The 22,784-nt window shown below is 36.7% G+C and overlaps 1 protein-coding gene across 3 annotated transcripts in view; it reads left to right on the top strand.

The window, feature by feature from the left end:
• Positions 1-22,319, top strand: part of PLA2R1 (phospholipase A2 receptor 1) — a 129,531-nt gene extending 107,212 nt beyond the window's left edge. For 2 of the 3 annotated variants that reach the window (XM_040475154.1, XM_040475155.1), the window contains exons 21-30: positions 5,580-5,697; positions 6,818-6,945; positions 7,300-7,447; positions 11,399-11,637; positions 13,190-13,358; positions 15,680-15,820; positions 16,351-16,467; positions 18,048-18,224; positions 21,004-21,036; positions 21,154-22,319. In XM_040475154.1, coding sequence (XP_040331088.1) covers positions 5,580-5,697; positions 6,818-6,945; positions 7,300-7,447; positions 11,399-11,637; positions 13,190-13,358; positions 15,680-15,820; positions 16,351-16,467; positions 18,048-18,224; positions 21,004-21,036; positions 21,154-21,368 — 1,485 coding nt within the window. In that variant the 3' untranslated portion in view covers positions 21,369-22,319. Of the gene's footprint in view, positions 1-5,579; positions 5,698-6,817; positions 6,946-7,299; positions 7,448-11,398; positions 11,638-13,189; positions 13,359-15,382; positions 15,476-15,679; positions 15,821-16,350; positions 16,468-18,047; positions 18,225-21,003; positions 21,037-21,153 lie in introns of those variants that run through there. The other variant, XM_040475156.1, reaches the window with a different exon arrangement.
• Positions 22,320-22,784: the final 465 nt, after the last annotated feature.

Below are 22,784 nucleotides of genomic sequence, written 5' to 3'. Positions count from 1 at the left end.
AAACCCAAGGTCATTAAAATTTGCCTCTTATGTTTCTTCCTAGAACTTTATGGTTTTAGCTCTTAAGGTTTTGGTCCACTTTTAGTTAATTTTTCTACCTTGCAACTATTAAAACAGATGCATCCTGGAGTGCTCTATATGGGACAGACACAAAGGAATGCATATCTTGTCTCAAAGTCACATTTTCGATGCAGACAGTGAGCAACCCCAAAGCATGCGGACAACTGTTCCAGTTACTAATCATAACTTCTCCCATGTACAAAGGAGGGTATTTTAAGGAAATTAACAGCAAATCAGATCCTTGGCACTAGAGAAATAATTCTTAGAAACTCTCAATATTTGTTTTTGGTTCAGCCCTTGGCTATTATCCTCCCCCCAAACTTCTTTATCTGCACAGCTTAACTCTAGTCGATGTTTTCTCCTGTGTAAACATATTGAGTATATATGTACAGAGGCATGGTAGCAGTAACTGGGGAACAGACCCAGGGCAACAAAGTAAGTGAATACTTCCTTTGAAAGGAATAGAGGGGAGTGAGTAAAGCACAAACACATACATGAGAGGAGAAAGGCTTTCTGAAGCAGGATTGGAGCAGGATTAAAACATCCCTGTGTAGCTCAAAGTTAAAAAAAAAAAAAAAACTTTATTGATAACTAACAGTTAGATTAGTGGTTCACAGCCCTGATCAAATATTTAGAATTGCCATGTTAGCTTTTTAAAAATGTCAAGGTGCAGGTGACATCCTAAAGATTCTGATTTAATTGATCTGCATTGGATCTAAGCATCAGTGTTTTTTAAAAGTTCCCTTGGTTATTCTAATGCACAGCCAATATTTGCCCAGCAATAGGAGAGCTGCACGACTTAGTCTTTGAATCATTCAGAGGAATTGACTAATAAAGATACTGTCACAGCAGGCTTCCTAAGAAAGGATCTTTTACAGAGTAATGTTACAGGGTGCTCAAGTGTCCCCACCCATCACACCTTCCTTTGCATAGTAATGTCTAAAATCACTGGAGTCTCACTCCTTTGCCTTGACTCTTTATTTTTTAATTTTCTTTATTTCTGAGATTGCCTCATTTGTCATGTATGCCTTGGAATAAGTGGGCTTATCAGATCATTAGAAAAGCTGGCAATAGGAGGATTGATAATGGAGAGGAGGAGAGCCCTGTGGGGATGGCTTCCCTGATTAACAAAGTTACAGAAGGAAAACTGGGAGATAGCAATGACAGACATTACTCACTTCACAGTTCTGAATGAGCATCGATATGTTATATCTCATTAAATTTTGCTTCTTGTTTGTCAATTTTCTATGGCTCATTTTTATTGGTTATCTCTAAGAAAAAAAATCTAGTTGGTTGACTATCCACCTATAAGAGGCTTGTTTGTTTGTTTTACTTTTATTTGCATTTATTTTATGCAGAATTAACTCCCAGCCCATTAGTTTTTGTGTCTTCACTTTCTTCTGGGATATCTTTTTCTTTTGTGCAACCTCCTCTTCTGGTTTAGAAACAAACAATCTGCTCTTTTTCAATAAGGATCATCTCAGTGTGGCAGGGAGGCTTTGTTCGCCTGGATGTGCTCAATGACAAGAGAATCTACATCTAAACCCTTAAGTTCAGCATTCCTCTCTGCATTTTTAAGCATGTGCAGCAAAAATTCTTTTTTGGGCCACTGGCCCTGTGTCCAGCCCCACTGTTTGGCCTGGGCACACCTACCAACTCCACAACTGTAGCATCGGAATTGAACACATTGCTTCTGCAAATACTTTTCAGATACTTGGTGGCTTTTCAGATATGCATACTCTTGATGGGCTGGGCAGTTTCATGTGTGTTCTTAAAGTGAACATGAATATTTGAGCCTCTTGATTTGCATGATTTTGTCAGCTTGTCTGGGTCAAGTGAATAGTCAACCATTTTCAAAGATCACCTCAGGCAGCTTACAGGAAGAGGAAGTCACCTTTAAGAGTTTTAAAACTGATGGGGCGCCTGGGTGGCGCAGTCGGTTAAGCGTCCGACTTCAGCCAGGTCACAATCTCACGGTCCGTGAGTTCGAGCCCCGTGTCAGGCTCTGGGCTGATGGCTCAGAGCCTGGAGCCTGTTTCCGATTCTGTGCCTCCCTCTCTCTCTGCCCCTCCCCCATTCATGCTCTGTCTCTCTCTGTCCCAAAAATAAATAAAAACGCTGAAAAAAAAAATAAAAAAAAAAAAAACAACTGAGATACCAGAAGTTAAGCATCTTTTCTAATGTTTTATAAATTATTTTCTCTGTGTTTGATGATATATGAGTCCTGACCTGGGATTACTTCCAGAAGAGTGAGTCATCGAAGATACTTGTCACAGCAGAGCTATAGGCAGGAAAAATGCTAAGTGTGCATGTGCTTGTGTTTATATTAGATTAATTCTTATCCTTCCACTCACACATCTTTATCCAGGGATCTGGGTCGAGTACTAATGCCTGCTTTGCACCATCTACTTTGGAATTAGCCAAAATTTGATTTCATGCACAACATAGCTTTTCCTTTAAAAAAACACTCTCTTAATTATTAATATTATTAGCACTTTATTCATTCATTCACTTAGCTATACTGGATGTTGGTAATTTTATGGTGAGGAAAAACAAACAAAATCCCTTCTCTTTTGGAGCTTACAGACTAGAGAGGAAACAAACATTAGTAAATCACTCAGGAAAAGACCTCTAATTTATAACTGTGACACATATGATGAAGAAGACTTACATAGTTCTATTAAAGTATATAACAGGAGAACATGACTGACGTAGTCAGAAGGACAGGAAACATTAAAAGCAGGGGAGTATAGCATGTGCTAAGGTCCTGTGGTGAGAGGGGGTGTAATCTATTGAAGAAACTAAAGGAAGCATAAAGAACTAGAATGTGAAAAGTGAAATAAAAAAGAGTTTCTGGTTTTTATCCTAAGAACAATGAGAAATGCCTCAAGGGTTTTACCTAAAGAAGGACATGATCAGGAATGAGTTTTGAAAAAGAATCATTCATGCTGCAATGGCAAAGACAGACTGGAGAGAGGCAAGGATGATGAAGGTTCTAAGAGTGGTTGGGAAGCTATTGTAATAATCCAAGGTAAGATAGTGAAAGCAGAGACTGTGAGGCAGTAGGAATGGGGGAAGGACATTGAGAAATGGGATGTCCAAATGGTAGATTGAAGAGGGGCTGGGGTGGGAAGGTGAGGAGACTCCCAGGTTTCAGGCTTATATAAATGTATGACTGACTTTGCCATTCAATGTCAGTAAGAATACTGGAAAAGGACCAAGTTTGGGGGAAAGATCATAAATTCCATTTTCAAGTTTTGAACTGGAAATGATTTTAAGGTAAGAATTTTGTATTCAAAACTCATTTGGATTACAGTAGGGTATCCTTCATTCACAGTAATAATAAGAGATGCCTTAACCTTGATCACATTTTGCAAATTAGTAAGTAAATAAACAATTTAAAAGTGCTGTACGTCTTATTGCTGCTTTGCTTTAATTACTAATGACAACCATTTCAAAGTGTGGTAGTAATTTTTTTTGAAACAATGAAGTGTGGTAATAGGAGGCTACACTCTCATACTCCAGCTAGTAAATCTTGGCTGAGGCAAATGTGGGGGGTTGGATGAGTTGGGGGATGGGATAGGGGGCATGTGTGTGTGTGTTTTCTAGAAAGATTTATTGAGCTAACTAAACCAATGAGGTTCATTGGTATTTATGAATGGTTCATTAGTGTGACTATCTGAACGCAAGGTGAATTCACATTAAATGATAAGACTGTCTAATAATTAGTGTGTGCCACTGTTTGGAATTTGTAATTAGAGAGAAGAGACAAAATGAAAGGAAATAGATAAAAGAATAGTTGCTATAAAATTAAAATCCTTTAAAGCCAATTCCATTTCTTTGTGAAGCAAACAAGGTGACGAGGACCAGAAGAATTGAAAATGTATTTCCTCTCTTATTTGGTAATTCAACTTCAGGCTACATCAGGATTTCTGGTTTGTATCCTAAGAACAGTGGAAAATCCCTTATAGGTTTTAGATTTTGATTTTGATTTTTTTGGAAAATCCCTAATAGTTTTAAACTAAAGAGTGACACGATTAGGATCAAGTTCTGAAAGGAATTACCCGGGCACTATTGACATTTGGGGCTGAATAATTCTTTGTTATGAGGGGCTGACCTGTGCGTTATAGAATGCTTAATAGCATCCTTATACCCTACCCACCAGATTCCAATAGCAAAGCTCCCACATCAAGCTGTGACAATCAAAAATGTCTCCAGAGATTATTGAATGCTGCCCTTTGAGAACCATTGGACTAAATCTAGAATGCCTGAGAATGTTGTTTGACAACTATTTTGGGGTCTATTGGCTTTTATAATGTTCCATAAATATTTATTGGGGACCTTCTTTGTTGTGATGTTCAAAAAAAAAGCAACATTTAGTCTCTGCTTTTTAATGAGTTTATGATGATGGGAAAGGATGGGGGACTGACAAATAGAGAAATTAAAGAATGAGGAAGGATGTCATTCCAAAAGGGGATGAGGAAGGATGCTCTCTCAAGTGCAGGCTTCCACACTTGCCTAGAATTATCTTGTAACTGGGATTTTCTGGGTGGTGAAATCTTGAGATCTAACCTATCAATGACCAGGGTTGCCTATGTTCATTGACAAGAGAATATTCAACACAGAATATTCTTTGCATACAGTTTCTCCTGACGTCTCTGCAACATTGCCTGATCCACTATAGCCTTTCTTTTCTATCTCTCTCTCCCCCGACTCCACCTGGCCCTATTAACATGTTTAAATTTCACTGAGCTTTGGTTGTGGATGGGTGGTGTCTTCAACACTACCTGACCTGTGCAGTGGTTATTGTTCCATTTCTCGCTCCATAATGAGTAGCCCTGCCATGCCACAGACATGATTCTCTCATGAGTAAAAATCAGCCCTCACTGCAAAATCCCATAGCCTTCTTTTTGTGTCCCATTGACAGTGCTGGCCACCGTCCCACCTATTTCTCCTCCCTAGGTTTCTTTGGTCCTGCCCTTGCTTCTTTCCCAACTGGGCTCATTTTTTTCTTTTCTGGCTCTTCCTCGTGGACTTACAAACCACATAGCTAACTCAAGTAATTAGTGAATTTAAGTCCCTGTTGTGGTTTGATTTCCCAGTATTCCCCTCTCACTTAAAGTGAGGAAATGTATTTGTAAATAAAATTGAACTAAGCTATTAATTGCTACCTACAGGATTTTTAAAAATTAAAACCACATTACAGGCTGGCTCCTTTTTAAAAGGAATACTGTTTTTCATTGAGCAAAAGACATCGTTCTGATACCTTACAGAACAAAACACATCCTTGTTTCTGTTCCTGCCTGATATAAATGCATGCAAGATATTGACTTACCCTAAAAGCTGGTCTTCTGTTTTACTCTCCTATCTTTGGAGCAGCTCAAAGAAAAAAAAATGAGTCATTTCTGCTCAAGAAAATTATAAAGAATTCTAAAGACTGATCCTCAGTGTCTTTGGAAGGTTTTTAACTCATTAAGAAAAATATGGAAATGAATGCTTTTTTGGACATTTTTTTAAAGTGCCTTTTGGTGAAAATCCCCAAAGACCCAAGGGATTGGAAGAACTGGACATCAGCTCAAGATTTCTGTGTTGAAGAAGGGGGCACACTGGTCGCCATTGAAAATGAGGTGGAGCAAGGTAGAGTATTCAATATTCAGTCGGGCAAAAATAACCATTTTTATTTCAATATCTATTAAAATGGGGGCACCTGAGTGGCTCAGTTGGTTAAGCGTCCAACTCTTGATTTCAGCTCAGGTCATGATCTCACAGTTTGTAAGATAGAGCCCTGGATCTGGCTCTGTGCTAACAGTGCTTGGGATTCTCTCTCCCCCTGTCTCTCTACCCCTCCCCCACTCGCTTTTTCTCTCTCAAAATAAATAAATAAACTTTAAAAATGTCCCCCCAGGGGCGCCTGGGTGGCTCAGTCGGTTAAGCGGCTGACTTCGGCTCAGGTCATGATCTCGAGGTCCATGAGTTCGAGCCCCACGTCGGGCTCTGTGCTGACAGCTCGGAGCCTGGAGCCTGTTTCGGATTCTGTGTCTCCCCCTCTCTCTGACCCTCCCCCATTCATGCTCTGTCTCTCTCTGTCTCAAAAATAAATAAACGTTGAAAAAAAATTAAAAAAAAAATTAAAAAAAAAAATGTCCCCCCAAAATGCTAACATTTCCAAATCAACATCATATGTATTATATAGCTGATGACACATACATTTTCAGTTTGACCTATAAGGTTTATATCATGACATCTGTAAAAGTTAGTACATTGCATTGCTTATAAACTGCTGATTTTTGAAGACTTTTGTCTCCCCAGTAATAGTGGAAAAAATAGGGCAGATTTATGATCTTTATTGCAAAATGGCTGAAATAATCTGAGGTACACTCTATAATAACTGCATGGTATAATTTTTAGATCCCTTTAGATTTACCTGTACACCTTTATTTGATATTTAGGCAATTGTATACTTCAGTTTAAGTAGAGTTGATAAATCTTCTTTTGTTTAGAAAGGCATTGAATGAACACTGGAAATAGTTTTGTTAATGATATGATGAAATCCCAGGCTTAGCTAGCTAATGTCTATCAATTAAACTGAAACAAAAGTGAAAGAGACTGCATTACCTTAGTAAGAACAAATTCCTACAATTGATTCATAATTAAGTTTTGCTGTCATTTAAATAAAATCATAGCTACAAACAGAATTCGATGATTACCCAAATGGTTTATATGGTATTAAATTTGATAATGTATTTCTATTTTTTAGCTTTCATTACTATGAATCTTTTTGGCCAGACCACTAATGTGTGGATAGGGTTACAAAATGGTAATTATGAAAAATGGCTAAATGGAAAGTCTGTGGCATATTCTAACTGGTCTCCATTTGATATAAATGTAAGTTTTCAGATTTAATTTTTAGAAAAAATTTTAGCAAGAGATCCTATTTAATACTTAGTAAAGTGTTCTTTTACTTCCTATACTTTATAGGCATAAATTTTATTAGTCTGTTATTATATTAATTTTTAATAATGTAATTATGTCATTTTCATGTGTTCTATAAATGATATTACTTATCACAATAATTATTTACTTGTCAGGTTATGAAGTGATCTGTGAACAGGTTTATTAAATGCAAATAAAGGGATAATAGTGCTTGAATTTTTAAATTGTCCTTAATAAAAATTTCAGTGTTATAATAATGTTATATGTTTCCATTTTTTTTTGGAAAACATATGTATCTTTTTAAAGATTCCAAGTCATAACATCACTGAAGTTCAAAAACACATTCCTCTCTGTGCCTTGCTGTCGAGTAATCCTAATTTTCATTTCACTGGAAAATGGTATTTTGAAGACTGTGGAAAAGAAGGTCATGGGTTTGTTTGTGAAAAAATGCAGGGTAAGAAATATTTGCTTTTTTATTCCTTTCATCTCTATGACCCACTCTTCTCTTCCATATTTGTTTTACACACTGTATAACCGTCATTTTCATAGCTAACAGTGTCAGGCACTTACTTTTTGAGCTTTATATATATTTGCTCATTTAATCTCTACTACCCCAGGATTATGGCCTTTAGTGGGATTCTAAAGACTACAGAGACCATCTGAGAGATGACCAAGTTTATGCATCCATTTTAGCCCTATTAAGTGGCTTTACTGCTTTCTTCTAAGTTTATGTGTGTGTTCAGGGAATAAAAAAGGCTTTAAGAAAATGTTGTTAAATAAAGAAATAAACAAACTAATATTTCCTACTTTCTTGGAAACCTAAAAATGCCCTCTGTGACTAAATATGACATGTAGCATGTCTCTAGAGCTAATGATCAGAACCCCCCAGTAACTTTTGGTGTGAAATACAAAAGCCATACTATTACACGTAGTCAGTGGGGTTGATGATCAGGTCAAATGCACTGTAAGTGACCTTGACTAATAAAAATAAAAATAGCAACAAAAAAAAACAATAGCTCCAACTTGTGCTTTCACCAAGTGCAAGGTTTCCCTGTATGATGCTACTCTAGAAGACCACAGTTTGTGTTTGGAGCTGGGTGCAACTCTGGGCAGCCTGTTGTTTATATACTTACTTGGAATATGATTTATACCTCTTAGTGTTGCATGTATGTGAACACTTTAATGCACTGAGTATCTATCCATCCTCAGAATAGCCCAGGGAAGCTATTTCCCAATTCACAGTTATCACTTAAAAATAATAATATTCAGGAATTGAAAGAAGATAATCAATTATAGCAAGAGTATTATGAGAAGAGAAGAGTCTTGTAGGGAAAGAAATAATATCAATACGCCATGTATTTGCATACTTATGATATACCTGGCCCTGTGCCTTGGCTTCATAAGCAATAAGGCATAAAAACCTCCCAACAATGCTAGGAAGTAGGTAAAAAGTATTATTTTACAGATGAGAAACTTGAGGCTTAGAAAAAATAAATTACATATTCAAGGTCACTCAGTTAAATACAATGATTCTATTCTGTGACACTGATGTTGATCTCTTCTTAAAATGGACTGTTCTCTTACCACTTTCTCTCTTTGAAATTTTTTGGGCTAACATTGTATATGGTCTTTTGGACATAGTCTAAAGTAGGGGTGGTTGGGAGCAAGCATAGGCATTGGAATTCATACCCCACCTGGGTTCTTTCCCCATCTCTGTAATTAAGTGTCAATGAAGTTTCTTATCTTTTTACAGATGTGACTTCACATCTGTAAAATGGGATAATAACTATCTCACTCTATGCACATACAGAGTCTATGCATATATAATGCTTAGCATGTTGCCAGCATATTAACAAATGACAGCTGTTTATATTATTATTTCCAAAAAATATTATTCAACTACACAAATTCTCTTAGCCTACAATAAATGACCAAATTCTGCTCCACTTCTTTATTTGCCATATAAACAGCTGCTTACATTGGGCTTAGAGCGCAAACTCTCTTAACTGCCTGAAAGAATAAAATTACCTAAATAAAAGGGAGACAGGAACAAAATCAAGACCCCCAATATGGGGCTTGGTTTCCAACAGATCCTTCTTTTTCAGGTCAATGAGTGGCAAAATCATGTTGCTCAAAATCACGTATGTTTTGAAGTTTGATGGAATCAATTACATATGAAGAATTTTATGTGTGTAAAAATACAGATATGTAATATAATGGGGGTAAATAGTAAAATTGTATTTAGGTCACATATATGAAAATATTTAGTTGCCTTAATTTTACTAGTTATTTTTAAATATCTACTATGGTATTATATTGTTTTTTTAAAAAAAATAACATTAGACTTGGTATATAGACTGGCAAGTGGCCAACAGACCTCTAGTAAAGAATAAACAAATATAAAAGTGTAGTCCATCATAATTTACTTGGTAAATAGGTTAATTTCACTTTTGTTTTCAATATGTGCTATTATTATATTGAGGTAACATTTTCAGGTAAGAGTCAAATTCCCACTTTGCCATTTTTACTTGGCATAAAGAACCAACATTTATTGAGCACCTGCTTTGTTCTGGGTACTACATTCCAAGTACTGTGTTCTAGTAAGTGCTCTGTGTGTTATCTCTGAATTCTACCCACACCCCTCCAAGGAAAGCTTTACTTATCTCTTAAAGACCAGAAATTTGAGGCTTGGAGAGATTACTTGTTTTTCCAAGGTCACTTAGCCATGCATAGTCAGGACTGGGGTTGATTCACAAGTCTTCTGACCTATTCACACCTCACCATGTTCCTTTTCAACCCCAATTGTAATAAAACCAGTAAATAGAAAAATATTCCAGCCACTTTGGATAAGACAGTTCAGAAATTCTTACCTTGTTTTTCTATTTTAGGTTTGTAAATTTAGCCTATCATAGTACACGATATAGTACAGAACAAAAAGGCAAGTGCACATTTTAAAGAGGAAATATCCTGGATGTAAAACAAGGGGTTGGCTGTCACATGACCTGTCGCTCATGAACAAGAAGGCACCAGTCATCATGTCTGGGAAAACCTTGCCTTTTAATTTGTAAATCTTGACTCTGACAGATGACATATTAATAGAAACTATTTATAGAATGTGTGTATTCTGTTTATTAATGTAGTTTTTAAGTTTCTATTTAGAATTTATACATGTAAACATTAAACATGATAGCAACTATCATATAATCTCAAGTTTAATAAAGGGTGGTATTTGATTTAAAAAAGGGGGGTGCCTGGGTGGCTCAGTTGGTTAAGTGACTGACTTTGGCTAAGGTCATGATCTCACAGTTGGTGGGTTCAAGCCCCTTACTGGGTTCTGTGCTCACAGCTCAAAGTCTGGAGCCTGCTTCATATTCTGTGTCTCCCTCTCTCTCTGCCCCTCACCTGCTCATGCTCTGTTTCTCAAAAATAAATAAACATTAAAAAAATTATTTAAAAAAGGGTGGTATTTGAGAATATGTACTTGTAAAATTATGTTTGCAACACCATATGTGACTCCATAATATATGTCAATATTCTCTTAGTAAGTATTAAGTTCCGCCAGAGCAATGTGTGTTGGGCCGGGTGTAACTAGTGGAATAAAACCTGTCTGGGGCATCCTAAAAGAGGGCATCTTTTGGGATGAGCACTGGGTGTTGTATGGAAACCAATTTGACAATAAATTTCATATATTAAAAAAAAAAGGAAAAAAAAAGAATGAAATCTTGCCATTTGCAATGACATGGATGGAGCTAGAATGTATTATGCTAAGCGAAATAAGTCAATCAAAGAAAGACAAATACTGTATGATTTCACTCATATGTGGAATTTAAGAAACAGAACAGATGAACATATGGAAGGTGGGGGTAGGGGAACAAGAGGAGAGAGGGAAACAAACCACAAGAGACTCTTAATGATAGAGAACAAACTGAGGGTTGATGGAGTGACGTGGGTGGGAGAAGGGCTAGATGGATTAAGGTATTAAGCTATATAAGGTATTAAGGAGGGACCTTGTTATGATGAGCACTGGGTGTTGTATGTAAATGATGAATTACTGAATTCTACTCCAGAAACCAATGTCGCGCTCTATGTTAACTAAATTTAAATTTTAAAAAAAGGAGAAAAAGGGAGTAAAAAATGGGAAATCTTCTAGAAATCTCCTCTATGTATGTTTGTTTGTTTTTTGTTTTTTTTTTTTTTAAGAAACTCATGCATTAAACTTCCTAAGTTCTCATTCTTTAGCATCACCTATGCTTTCAGGTATTACCCTCATTTTGAAATAGTTCTGGGAAGGAAAACTGATGTTCATCACAGCATGGATCATTATGACATGGATCCATGCTAAGCTTTGCCTCTCCCTTTCTCAACCGGATGCTAAAAATGATTGTTGTTGTTGTTCTTGTTCTAGATACCTCTGGACACAGTGTAAATACATCTGATATGTATCCAGTCCCCAATACCTTAGAATATGGAAACAGAACTTATAAGATAATTAATGCAAATATGACTTGGTATACAGCAATAAAAACCTGCCTAATGCATGGAGCAGAATTGGCCAGCATTACAGATCAGTATCACCAGTCCTTCCTCACTGTTATCCTCAACCGGTTAGGACATCCCCACTGGATTGGATTGTTCACTGCAGATGTAAGTATCTTAAATCTCTTGGAACATCCCTGCATAACTAAGTTTCACATCTACTTCCTTAGTGGTATGGACACTGAAATTAACACAGAGAAAAAAAATTCCAAGAAATAATAGCAAATGTAACATTTAAGTAATTGGTTTATACAACAACTATGACCAACCTTAGAATAGCTTATGACTACAAATTAAAGGTATAGACCTTTTTTAGAACAAACATCCACTTGCCTAATCTATGGAAAATAATGCCCTTCAAAGGTTCTCTGAAATTTTCTGACTATCTCTAGATACTGCCTCATGTGGGCAGTGGAACACATCTTAAACTCAAACAGCTGCATTTGGGCAATCTGCATTTAAGAAATTATCAGGAAAAATGGATCATGCTTCCTGTCTAGAAATGTGGTTATTAATTAATTCAGTACCACCTTGGAATTTAACACGTGGGTTTTCTCTCCCTCTAGGGATGTATTTTGGAGAGTAAGATTTTTTTCTTAGTTTTCTTTCTTTTTTAAATAAAACTATTATACACTTGCAGTAGTAAAAAGTAAACTCTATTCTGTCTCAACCTCTGGTTCTGTACCCCAGAGATAATCACTGTAAATATTTCTTATGCATCATTTAAAAATTTCCTACACATATTTACATAATGGGTAAATATGTATATTGTTTTTTAAATACAAATGAGGTTATACTACTTGTGCTGTCCTTTAACTTGTTTTTTGTTTAATATTCCTTGTACAGCTTTCCATGTCAGCACATAAAAATCTAACACATTCTTTGCAGCACCACATAAAGATATACCATACCACTCTCCTGTGAATAGAAATTTGGGTTCTTCCCAGTTTTTCACAATTACAAGTAACACACAACAAACAACCCGTGTAAGTTGGATAAATTCCTAGAAGTTAAATTGCTGAGCACACTTTACATTTTAAGAAATAGTGCCATACTGCCTGCCAAAAGTTTACACTAATTTACATGCAAACAACTATGATAACAGGTAGTTTTTCATATCCTTGTCAATACTGGACACTGTCAAAATTTTAATCCTTGTCATTGGGATAGGTGAGAGAATGGTGTCTTATGGTTGTTTATTATATTTGTGCATTACAGAATGATTTAACTTCACGTAGTCAATTTTGCATTATGGCCTCTGGATTTTGTATCAGACTTGAAAAGATATTCCCCGCACCAAGAGTATAAAATATTTAGCCAAGTTTTCTCTAGCACTTTTATGTTTCCAATTCATATGTATGAATCTTTGACCAATCTGAAATTGGTTTTGGTGTAAAGAACAAGATATTAATCCAACTTCATTCTGATTGCTTACTTGGAAATTATGGTGGTAGGGAACAAAGGATTACCCAAAACTAAAAAAGATACTGTTGTGACAGCTATTTCTTTTTGTCAGGCCACATTCACAAGCTATCCTAGACCCCCTGAAATAGAAGTCTAGATGTGGAAATACAAATCAGTGCGTGAAGTAAGGGCTGCTCAAATAGCACTGGGTGATGCAGTGCTAGCAAAGAAATTATGGCTTCATTTCCCTCCACAGAATGGTCTTAATTTTGACTGGTCAGATGGCACCAAATCCTCCTTCACTTTTTGGAAAGATGATGAGTCATCCATCTTGGGTGACTGTGTTTTTGCCGACACCAGTGGACGCTGGAGTAGCACAGCCTGCGAGTCATTTCTGCAAGGAGCAATTTGTCATGTACCTACTGGTAGGTTCAATTCTATTCAACTCAACAAAAATGTACTGGCACCTACTGTGTGTAAGGCACTGTGCTAAGCAGGAGCTTTGAGTAAGGGTAAGAAGTGTCTGCCCTCAAGAAGCCTCTGGTCTGGTAGGTGATGTTCAGACAAATAACTGTTACACCAAGCAGAACTACCAAATGATGGAAAAGAGGTAGTAAGTGTTGTGGGGTTAGCAAGAAAAAAGAACATAACACATCCACTTGAGGACAAGTAGAAAGACTTCTTGAAGGACATAACTATGTGACTGGCCTTGAAGAATAGGTAGGATGTAGTGAGAAAATGATTGGACATGGAGAGGCAGTCTGAACAGAAAAGCTTGGACAGGGCATCTGGGTGGCTTAGTCAGTTAAGCATCTGACTTCGGCTCAGGTCACCACCTGACCACCTGGTTCGTGAGTTAGAGCCCCGCGTTGGGCTCTGTGCTGACAGCTCAGAGCATGGAGCCTTCTTCAGATTCTGTGTCTCCTTCTCTCTCTGCCCCTCCCGCACTCACTCTGTGTGCGTGTGTGTGTGTGTGTGTGTGTGTCAGAAATAAGTAAATGTTAAAAAAGAAAAGAAAAGAAAAGCTTGGACAAAGACTTGGAAGGAAGAAAGGTGTAAAGCAAAGCTAGTCTTGAAATTTGCCTTCATGGCAGTGTACCAGTAAGGAGAGGTGGGAAATCAGGCTAGAAACCTGCATTAAGAGCATGTGTGACCTTGAAGGCCAGACTGCAAATTCACGTTTAAGTCAAAGACTAATAAAATTCTAGAGATGATGACGATGATGATAGTAATAATATTTATATTATATGATAACAATGATAATAATACCTCATTACTCTTAAAGCTCACCTGGCTCTCCCAGTTGAGCCAGGTGAACTTTATTTTAAACAGAAAACAAACTCAGAGCATGAAATAGCTTACTGAAGATCTCACAGATGTCCACCAATAGGACCAGGAGGAGAAGCCAAGCTTCCTTGCTCTTTGATGTGATGTTCATCCCATTACACCAAGTCCCCCTTCCCTTGATTGCTACGTAGAGTTCTTTAACACCAGCTGGTGTCTTTTAAAATCGCTCATTTAGTAAAAGTGCACATATTTGCTTACATTCTGGATACTATAAGTTAAACAGCATACACACTATGTAACTTCGGATCAAAATAATTCAGGATAATAATGTAAATAATAGCCACATACACTGGAAAAGCTAATTCTGCTACTAAAACACCATAAAAATTATTCTTCCCTTTTCAATAGCACTGCATTTATTGAGTGCTTAAGAAGTGTCAGGCACTAGCTCATTTAAACTCCTCACACAGCAGCACCTGACTAGGTCATTTGGTAGAGCATGTGACTTTAGATCTCAGGGTCATGAGTTTGAGTCCCTTGGTGGGTGTAGAGATTACTTAGAAGGGAAAAATAAAAACAAATAAATAAACTTCTCATGTAAAAAAGATGTTGTTTAACTCTCTTTTATAACTTTTAAAAAAATGTTTATTTTGAGAGAGAGAAAGAAAGCACAAGTAGGGGAGGGGAAGAGGGGGGTGCACAGAGAGAGAAAATCTGAAGCAGGCTCTACCTCAAGAGTGGAGCCCAGTGCAGAACTTGATCTCACAACTGTAAGATCATGACCTGAGCTGAAATCAAGAGTCGGACACTTAACCAACTGAGCCACCCAGGTGTCCTATTGGCTCTCTTTTTATTGATAAAGAAACCAAAGTATGAATATGATAGGTAACATGCCCATAGCCATACACCTAGGATCTCATCATGGATGTGACCTCTAAAGCAAAGTCTACCTGATATTTCCCTTAGTTATGTGTTATGTTTTGCTATGCTATGTTACTTTACCAAATGCATTATTTTCTCTCACAGGTTGATTGGCAGGTAAGGATTCGCTAAATCTGTAATATTTAGCACTGCATAGAACACATTTTGTACATTTGGAAGTGCTTTTTGCCAACTTCATTCATTTCTATGAATCACATCCCCCAGTTTTTCCAACCTTTAGGATACCAATTATAAACATGAAAGACAGCCACCCTCACCCATGCAGCACCCAAACTAAGCCTAAGAAGCTATGCATGAATATACCCTGTTATGTGTAGGTAAAGATTATTTCTGCCAGAAATGCTACAAACCGGATTTGGTTTTCTGATCATTTATATTAAACCCACTCTTTCAGAGTATTATCATGAAAATCTCATTACACTATTTATCTTAGTCTGTCATAGAATTTAATGCAATGTTTATCCCAATAAATGAACCCAGTCACCACCCTAAAATCATAACTGATTTTTGTTCACAGAAACAAAACCATTTGGACACCCAGAGTTGTGCTCAGAAACATCTATTCCCTGGATAAAATTCAAAAGTAATTGCTACAGTTTTTCTACAGTCCTAGACAGTACGAGTTTTGAGGCTGCTCATGAATTTTGCAAAAAGGAAGGTAATTCTTTTGTGATGGTAAAATGCTTTCAATGCATTCCTTCTTGACGTTTCAGTAAACAATGTGGTTTTCTTCATTTGTCTGATTATTTAGTGACTTTAGGAGCAACAACAAAAAAAAGTAAATACTTTTGAATTGCTTGTTTGGGGATGGACTATCTATGAAATTCAGTGTCCGGTATAGAATGTGAAAACCTAATATGATATCTCAGGATACTACACTTTCACAGAAAATGTTCCTTTTGAATTATAAACTGAATTATAAACTTTTATATAATTCCACCTGAATTATAAACTTTTAATGTTCTCTAAAATTAATATCCTATCCTTTAGCTTCTTAAGTACATGCTTGTCTCTTTTAATAAATGTAGTATAATTTTTAAATTTTTAATCAAAAATCACTTATTCACAATAGAAATGTTTGCTCTGCAAAGACTGAGTTTTACAAATTATTCTAAAGGAGACATTTTTAAAATTGAATTTACCCATAAACACAAATACTTGTTTATTTATTGTTTGTGTCTTTTATAGGATCTAATCTTTTAACAATCAAGGATGAGACTGAAAATTCATTTCTCCTAGAAGAGCTTTTTGCTTTTGGTTCTTCTGTCCAGATGGTTTGGTTGAATGCTCACTTTGATGGTGACAGTAAGTGATTTGGGTAAAGAGGAGACAGGATAAATAAATACATGGTGGCCAAGGCTAATGAAAATGACATCTACAAACCAGAAGGCTCTCCTTAGATATATTTGCAGTGAAAAAATAGCAGTAATCCAAAAGCCATTTCCTCCAAAGGCAATATTGCTAACCCTTTTCTATACCCTTGTGTCCTTTGAAATAATCCCAGAATACCAAACATAAAAACAAGCAAACAAGTTTATCTTATACTTACCCTCACATCATGAAGGTTCTTGGAGAGAAATTTGTGTTCACACACTTAGTCATAGACAACAAAACCCTATTTATTTGAAAATAGCCCAGATTCCTCGATGTTATAAAAGCACAACAGAGTTATTTATAGAAACATTTCAGTGATGAATTGTGCTTTTAGAATTATTTGCTTCTCATAAAAACCAGGGTCTGTGATCAAATGAGAACGTGGTATTCTTTTCTCTATGTAATTGGTGGTTATTGAAAGTACTTATAAAGAAAAATATTTTAATTGGTACGGAGAACTTCTTACAGTGGTGCCCCAAGGTGGAGGGTGGGTTCACTTTTACAAGGAGGAGTGTTTCAATCACAGACATTGTTTAGAATTTCTAGCCCATTGTGGTAATAAAAAGCTGACCGACTTTTAGGTACTTTTATTGTTGGTTTTAAATCCTTTTCAGACAATGCGTCTCCTCTTATTGCTTACACCTGGAGGACTCTACCACTGTCCCCACCCCCTCAGTCCCCACTGGCTTGCTTCTTAAAGAAATTCATTGTAAAATTATTTTAGAAAGAGAGTCATTATGCAATGATATAGATGGTAGGACTTCAAATGATGTCTTTAAATTGATTACAATTATAGGGAATATTTCAAAATTCAAACTATTACGTTAAAAAAAAAGATGATATTTGGGGCACCTGGGTGGCTCAGTTGGTTGGGCATCTGACTTTGGCTCAGGTCATGATCTCACAGTTCGTGGGTTCGGGCCCCACATCAGCACAGAGCCTGGAGCCTGCTTCACATTCTGGTCTCCCTTTCTCTGCCCCTTCCCTGCTTGTTCTCTCTCTCTCTCTCTCTGTCTCTGTCTCTCTCTCTCTCAAAAATAAATAAACATTAAAAAAAATTTTTAAGATGATATTCTAAATGAACTAAATTAGAACAATGTATCTAAAATAAATAGAGAGCTGTTCACAAAGCAACTTTACTAATACCTACCTTTTGATAATGACTTCATGACTGTACCTACTGAGTCGAATGTATCAGATAAAGAGACAGTCTCATTAAATTTAGGAGCTGCTTTTTTCAGAAAGAGAGAGAGAGAGAGAGTGTGCGCACGAGCAAATGGGGGAGGGGAGAGAGAGAGGATATTAAGCAGGCTCCACACCCAGCGCAGAGCCCAATGCAGGGCTCGATCTCACAACTGTGAGATCATGACCTCCCCTGAAATCAAGAGTTGGATGCTTAACCACCTGAGCCACCCAGATGCCCCAAGAACTGCTTTTTATGGTTCATTCCAGTCTTAGTATATTTGATAATCATACATATAAGTCATAGTAAGTCAACAATTTTTCTACAGATGAAACCGTAAAGTGGTTTGATGGAACTCCCACAGACCAGTCGAACTGGGGCATTCGGAAGCCAGAGACGGACCATGTCAAACCCCATCTGTGTATTGCCCTGAGGATCCCCGAAGGAGTGTGGCAGTTATCTCCATGTCAAGAAAAAAAAGGATTTATATGCAAAATGGAAGCAGGTGGGTAAAGTCAGAGGATAATTCTTCACTTTGATTCTACCCTGACTAATGTTGACCCATCTCTTTAGCATTTCAAGCGTTGAAAATGCAAGTATTCGGGGAATATTCAGATTCTGACATTATCATCTTGTTCTACATCAAACAAGTCAGAGGACATTTCAGCTCCTTCTTCCTCTGATATCAACAAAAAATCATTATAAAGACTATGACTTTCCTGTGTCATCCTCCTTGTTCAACTAATGTGCAAAAAGCAGTTTAAGCTCAAGCGAATGGAACTAGAAATGTTAAAAGCAACTGCTACTCAGAAATGTTAAGGTTCATCTTCGGTCCCAGGAAATATAATCAAGGCCTAGGTATTCTTGTTGTGGATTAACGGATGGGATTCTCTGTTGCTAGCCATAATATGTTATAAAAGTCATATTCTAACTTCATTGCGAGCTACATAGTTTGTGGTGATAAAAAGAAATAATAATTTTAGAAATCTAAGCCAGAAAATTCCAGTCAGTTGCCAATAATACAGAGATTTCTAAGACAGGATGTTAACAATGAACATTAACAGTGGAAAGGTGTTTTTAATAATAATCACAACATTTCTAGATGTCAGTGTTGCAGAGAAGGAGGAACCTGCTGCTGAAGATTTCAGAGAGGAGATAAGGTTTTGGAATCCCAAAAGATGAAGAGAATAGAGGAGGGAAGGCATATTAGACAAAAGTCCCAGCATGACTAAAGCCAGTGATTGAGAATGAGCTCAGATTGGAGCAAAAGGCTCATATTAGGTGGTGATGAGAATAAAACTGGACAGTAATGTAGGATCTATTCACAGAGAGTATCTCTCTGTGATACTGTGAGAGTATCAGTTTAGAGAGCTGAACTTCATGGTGAACCTGACAGGGAAGCCCTATGTGCTCTGTAGACACTTGCAGTGGAATCACACTCATCTGGATATAAAGGGAGGCAGTTGTGATTTGAGTGACAGAACAAGGAACACGAGGAAGAATAGAAATAGGAAAAGAGAATCATCAGGATTTGGTGATCTGATTAGAGACTGGGTGGGAATGAAGGAGAAAAAACTGGAAGATGTCGGCACCAACATTCAAGCCCTAATAGTGTGGAAAACAGGACTGAGCCTAATAAGTAGTGTGCCCAAGTGATCAATAGCATTTAAGTATCAAAAACAAATCAGAAACACCTTGCGTCTATGCAAGACTTTAAAGCTTCCTGTAATATATAGGATACCTCTTTCGTCCCTCATAGCAATTTTTTTTTAATTTTTTTTAATGTTTGTTTTTGAGACAGAGGGAGACAGAGCGTGAGTAGGGGAGGGGCAGAGAGAGAGGGAGACACAGAATCTGAAGCAGGCTCCAGGCTCTGAGCTGTCAGCACAGAGCCTGATGCGGGGCTTGAACCCATGAACCGTGAGATCATGACCTGAGCCGAAGTTGGACGCTCAACCAACTGAGCCACCCAGGCGCCCCCCTCATAGCAATTTTTAAAGCAGTGAAGCAGATACAATATTCCCATTTTACAGATGAGAAATGTACTTGATCAAACTGAAGCCCACAGTCCAAGTTTTTTGACTCTACATGGTCCTTCCATATCTGCCTACTGCATGCATCTTGAGAATAAATATTCTTTTAACAGCTTCTCTTTAAAAAGTATCTTCACATGGGACACCTGGGTGGCTCAGTTGGTTAAGCATCTGATTTTGGTTCAGCTCATGATCTCACCGTTAGTGAATTAGAGTCCCATGTTGGGCTCTGTGCTGACAGCTCAGAGCCTGGAGCCTGCTTTGGATTCTGTGTCTTCCTCTCTCTGCCCCTCCCCTGCTCGCACACGTGCCCACTCTCTCTCAAAAAGAAACCAACATTAAAAGCTAAAAATAAAAAAAATAACAATAACTCTAAAGTTTCTTCACACACATATATGTTTTTAATAGTATGATGAAAAATTATATAGTATTATTTTTAAATTGCAAAACAGGTTTTGTTAATGTGGTTTTGCTGTTGGTGACAATGTTAATGTTTTAAGTGTGTAAGGATGAATGGGCCTAAGGACTGCACCAAGGCACTTTCTCCACTCACAAATCATTTACTGATCTTTCTCTGGGTCATTCTCTACCTATTTCTCTGGATCTTTACCTAGAGGAAAAAGAGTCTACTTGAAAGAGATACATTTTTACTGTAGAAAGTCGTCAAATGGGAACCCTCCAACTTTTTGAGTGGAAGAGCTATTTTTTATTAATTTTTCAAGATTCTTAAGATTGCAAAGGTGAGAAAGTGCTGAGTTTAGAATCCTTCCCTGGAGGTAAAGAGATTATCATTGCTGGACAAACTCCATCTCATAGCTTAACAAAACTGAGTTCCTTGCAGGCAGGGACTATATTTTATTCATATTTTTATTGTAGCATAGTGCTGAGACTAGATGGAAAATTTTCAGCTTAAAAAAAAGAGCAGTGTATGTGTTTGTGAGCAATAATAATGATTATAATAAATCAGGGGTCAGCAAAATTTTCTTGTAAAGGGCCAGACAATAAATAGTTTAGACTTTGGGGGCCATATAGTCTCTGTCACGCTGCCACTGTAGCATGAAAGCCGCCAAAGACAATACATAAATGGATGAGTGTGACTGAGTTCCAATAAAACATTATTTATAAAAACAGGCACCAGATCTGATCCATGAGCCATAGTTTGTTGAACTCTGCTACAAATAATAACATAATTTTGCTGAATTAAAAGAAAATTTTAATCTCAGGTGGGTTTTTTTTTGTGTTTGTTTTTAGATATTCACACAATAAAGGAGCACTCAAGAAAAGGTAGGTTTGAACATTTTTTGATGTCTCTTAGAAATAATAAAATAGAAAGTAACTGTGTGGCAGTATCTATCTTAATTCATTGTCATTGAACCCTTCCTTCTTTTCATCTTCTTTCAGGACCAAGTCACAGCATTGTACCTCTTGCGGTAGCACTGACACTGGTAGTAATTCTGACAATTTCTGCACTTTCCTTCTGTATATACAAGCACAACAGAGGTATCTTCAGGAGACTTGCAGGGTTTGGGAATCCTTACTATCCTACAACCAACTTTAGTACAGTACATTTGGAAGAAAACATTCTCATTTCTGATCTTGAGAAGAATGACCAATAACAATGAGTCCAGAAAATGCCACAGCCATGAGGATAATAAGAAAAGACTATAAGGGGAGTCTCCCCTCATTTTCCTTACAGACCAGATGCCGCTATAATGTAAATTGTGTCACTATTTAATCACTCTTAAAGTGATTACTGGTTTTGAACTGTAACCAAATCAGATGTGTGTTGAATTACTCATTTCCCCAAACTGTGATCTATTCTTAAAAAGGGGAAGTTATACAATGGCTACTATTCAGAAAACAAGAACTATTAAAAATAATTCCCTCTTCAAGACTCTCAAACCAATGTGAATGGCTTACTGAAACTTTAAAAGAATTTTTAGCCTAATCTGGCATCTATTCAGACATTTACCCATACTCATTCCATTAAAAGAGAGAGAGGGGAAGTAAAACAAATTTCAAAATTCTAGACCTTGTACAAGACAAAAAGTTAAAGGCTTCTGAGAAGTTTTCTTGTTGGTTTTTTAACTCAATCATTTTAACACAGGATTTAGAAAACTAATTTCTAAGCTTAAAACTCACACATTCTGGGCTCTAAACTAATATTTACAGTGTTATTTGTTTTTATTAATTCTGAGTTCTCAAACTAAAAAAGAAAAATTACCTGTCTTTAAATAGGAAAGACCTTGGTTAGCAGCACACTTTCATAAGCAACCACATAATGTGGCTTAAAATCTTCAATTACTGAATGATGACTACATTTGATGTTTAAATATATAGATAAACTTAAAGGAATTTATCAAAATCTTACTATTGTTAAAACTCATGGTTTTTATTGAAAACTAAATGTTAAAATAATATATAACTCTCTTAACAATTGAAAGATGTAAAACATAATGTGATTTTAAAGGGGAAAAAATGAAGATCTGAATTACAGTCCCATTAGCACCACAATATAGGATATATTGAGAAGTACTAAATAAATTAGTCTCCAATCATAATCTAGATACCTTTGTTATATAAATGAGTTTATTTGGGGTATTCTATTTAGTAAATTATGGTTCTTAAGAACCATCTCTGTGTTGGACTAGTTAGTGTAGTTGATAAATTATGGTTAATAGCATAACACTGTAAATTAAATATCACAGATTTGACTTTCCTACATGAATTTATGATATGGAAAAGTGCCTTCATAATCAACATTTAAAAGTTTACTGATTACATCAATGTTTATTGCATTCCTACTAAGAATCAAGTACCATTCTAGAAACTAGACATATTGTGGTGAGCAAATTAATGCGAACTCTTGTTTTTATGTCACTTATTTTCTGAGAAAAAAGTGAGAGCAAGCCAGTAAAGAAATGCATAAGTACAAAATTCCAGGTGGTTATGAAAATTAAGTAAGGTCTTGTGATAGAGAGGAACTAGGGGAATCTCAGGGCCTCCCCTGAAGGTGCATTTTAATTATAACA

This window comes from Herpailurus yagouaroundi, unplaced genomic scaffold, assembly GCF_014898765.1.
Source record: "Herpailurus yagouaroundi ecotype Mexico unplaced genomic scaffold, PumYag 140, whole genome shotgun sequence".
NCBI lineage: Eukaryota > Metazoa > Chordata > Mammalia > Carnivora > Felidae > Herpailurus > Herpailurus yagouaroundi.
This window is presented reverse-complemented; position numbering and strand designations above follow the sequence as displayed.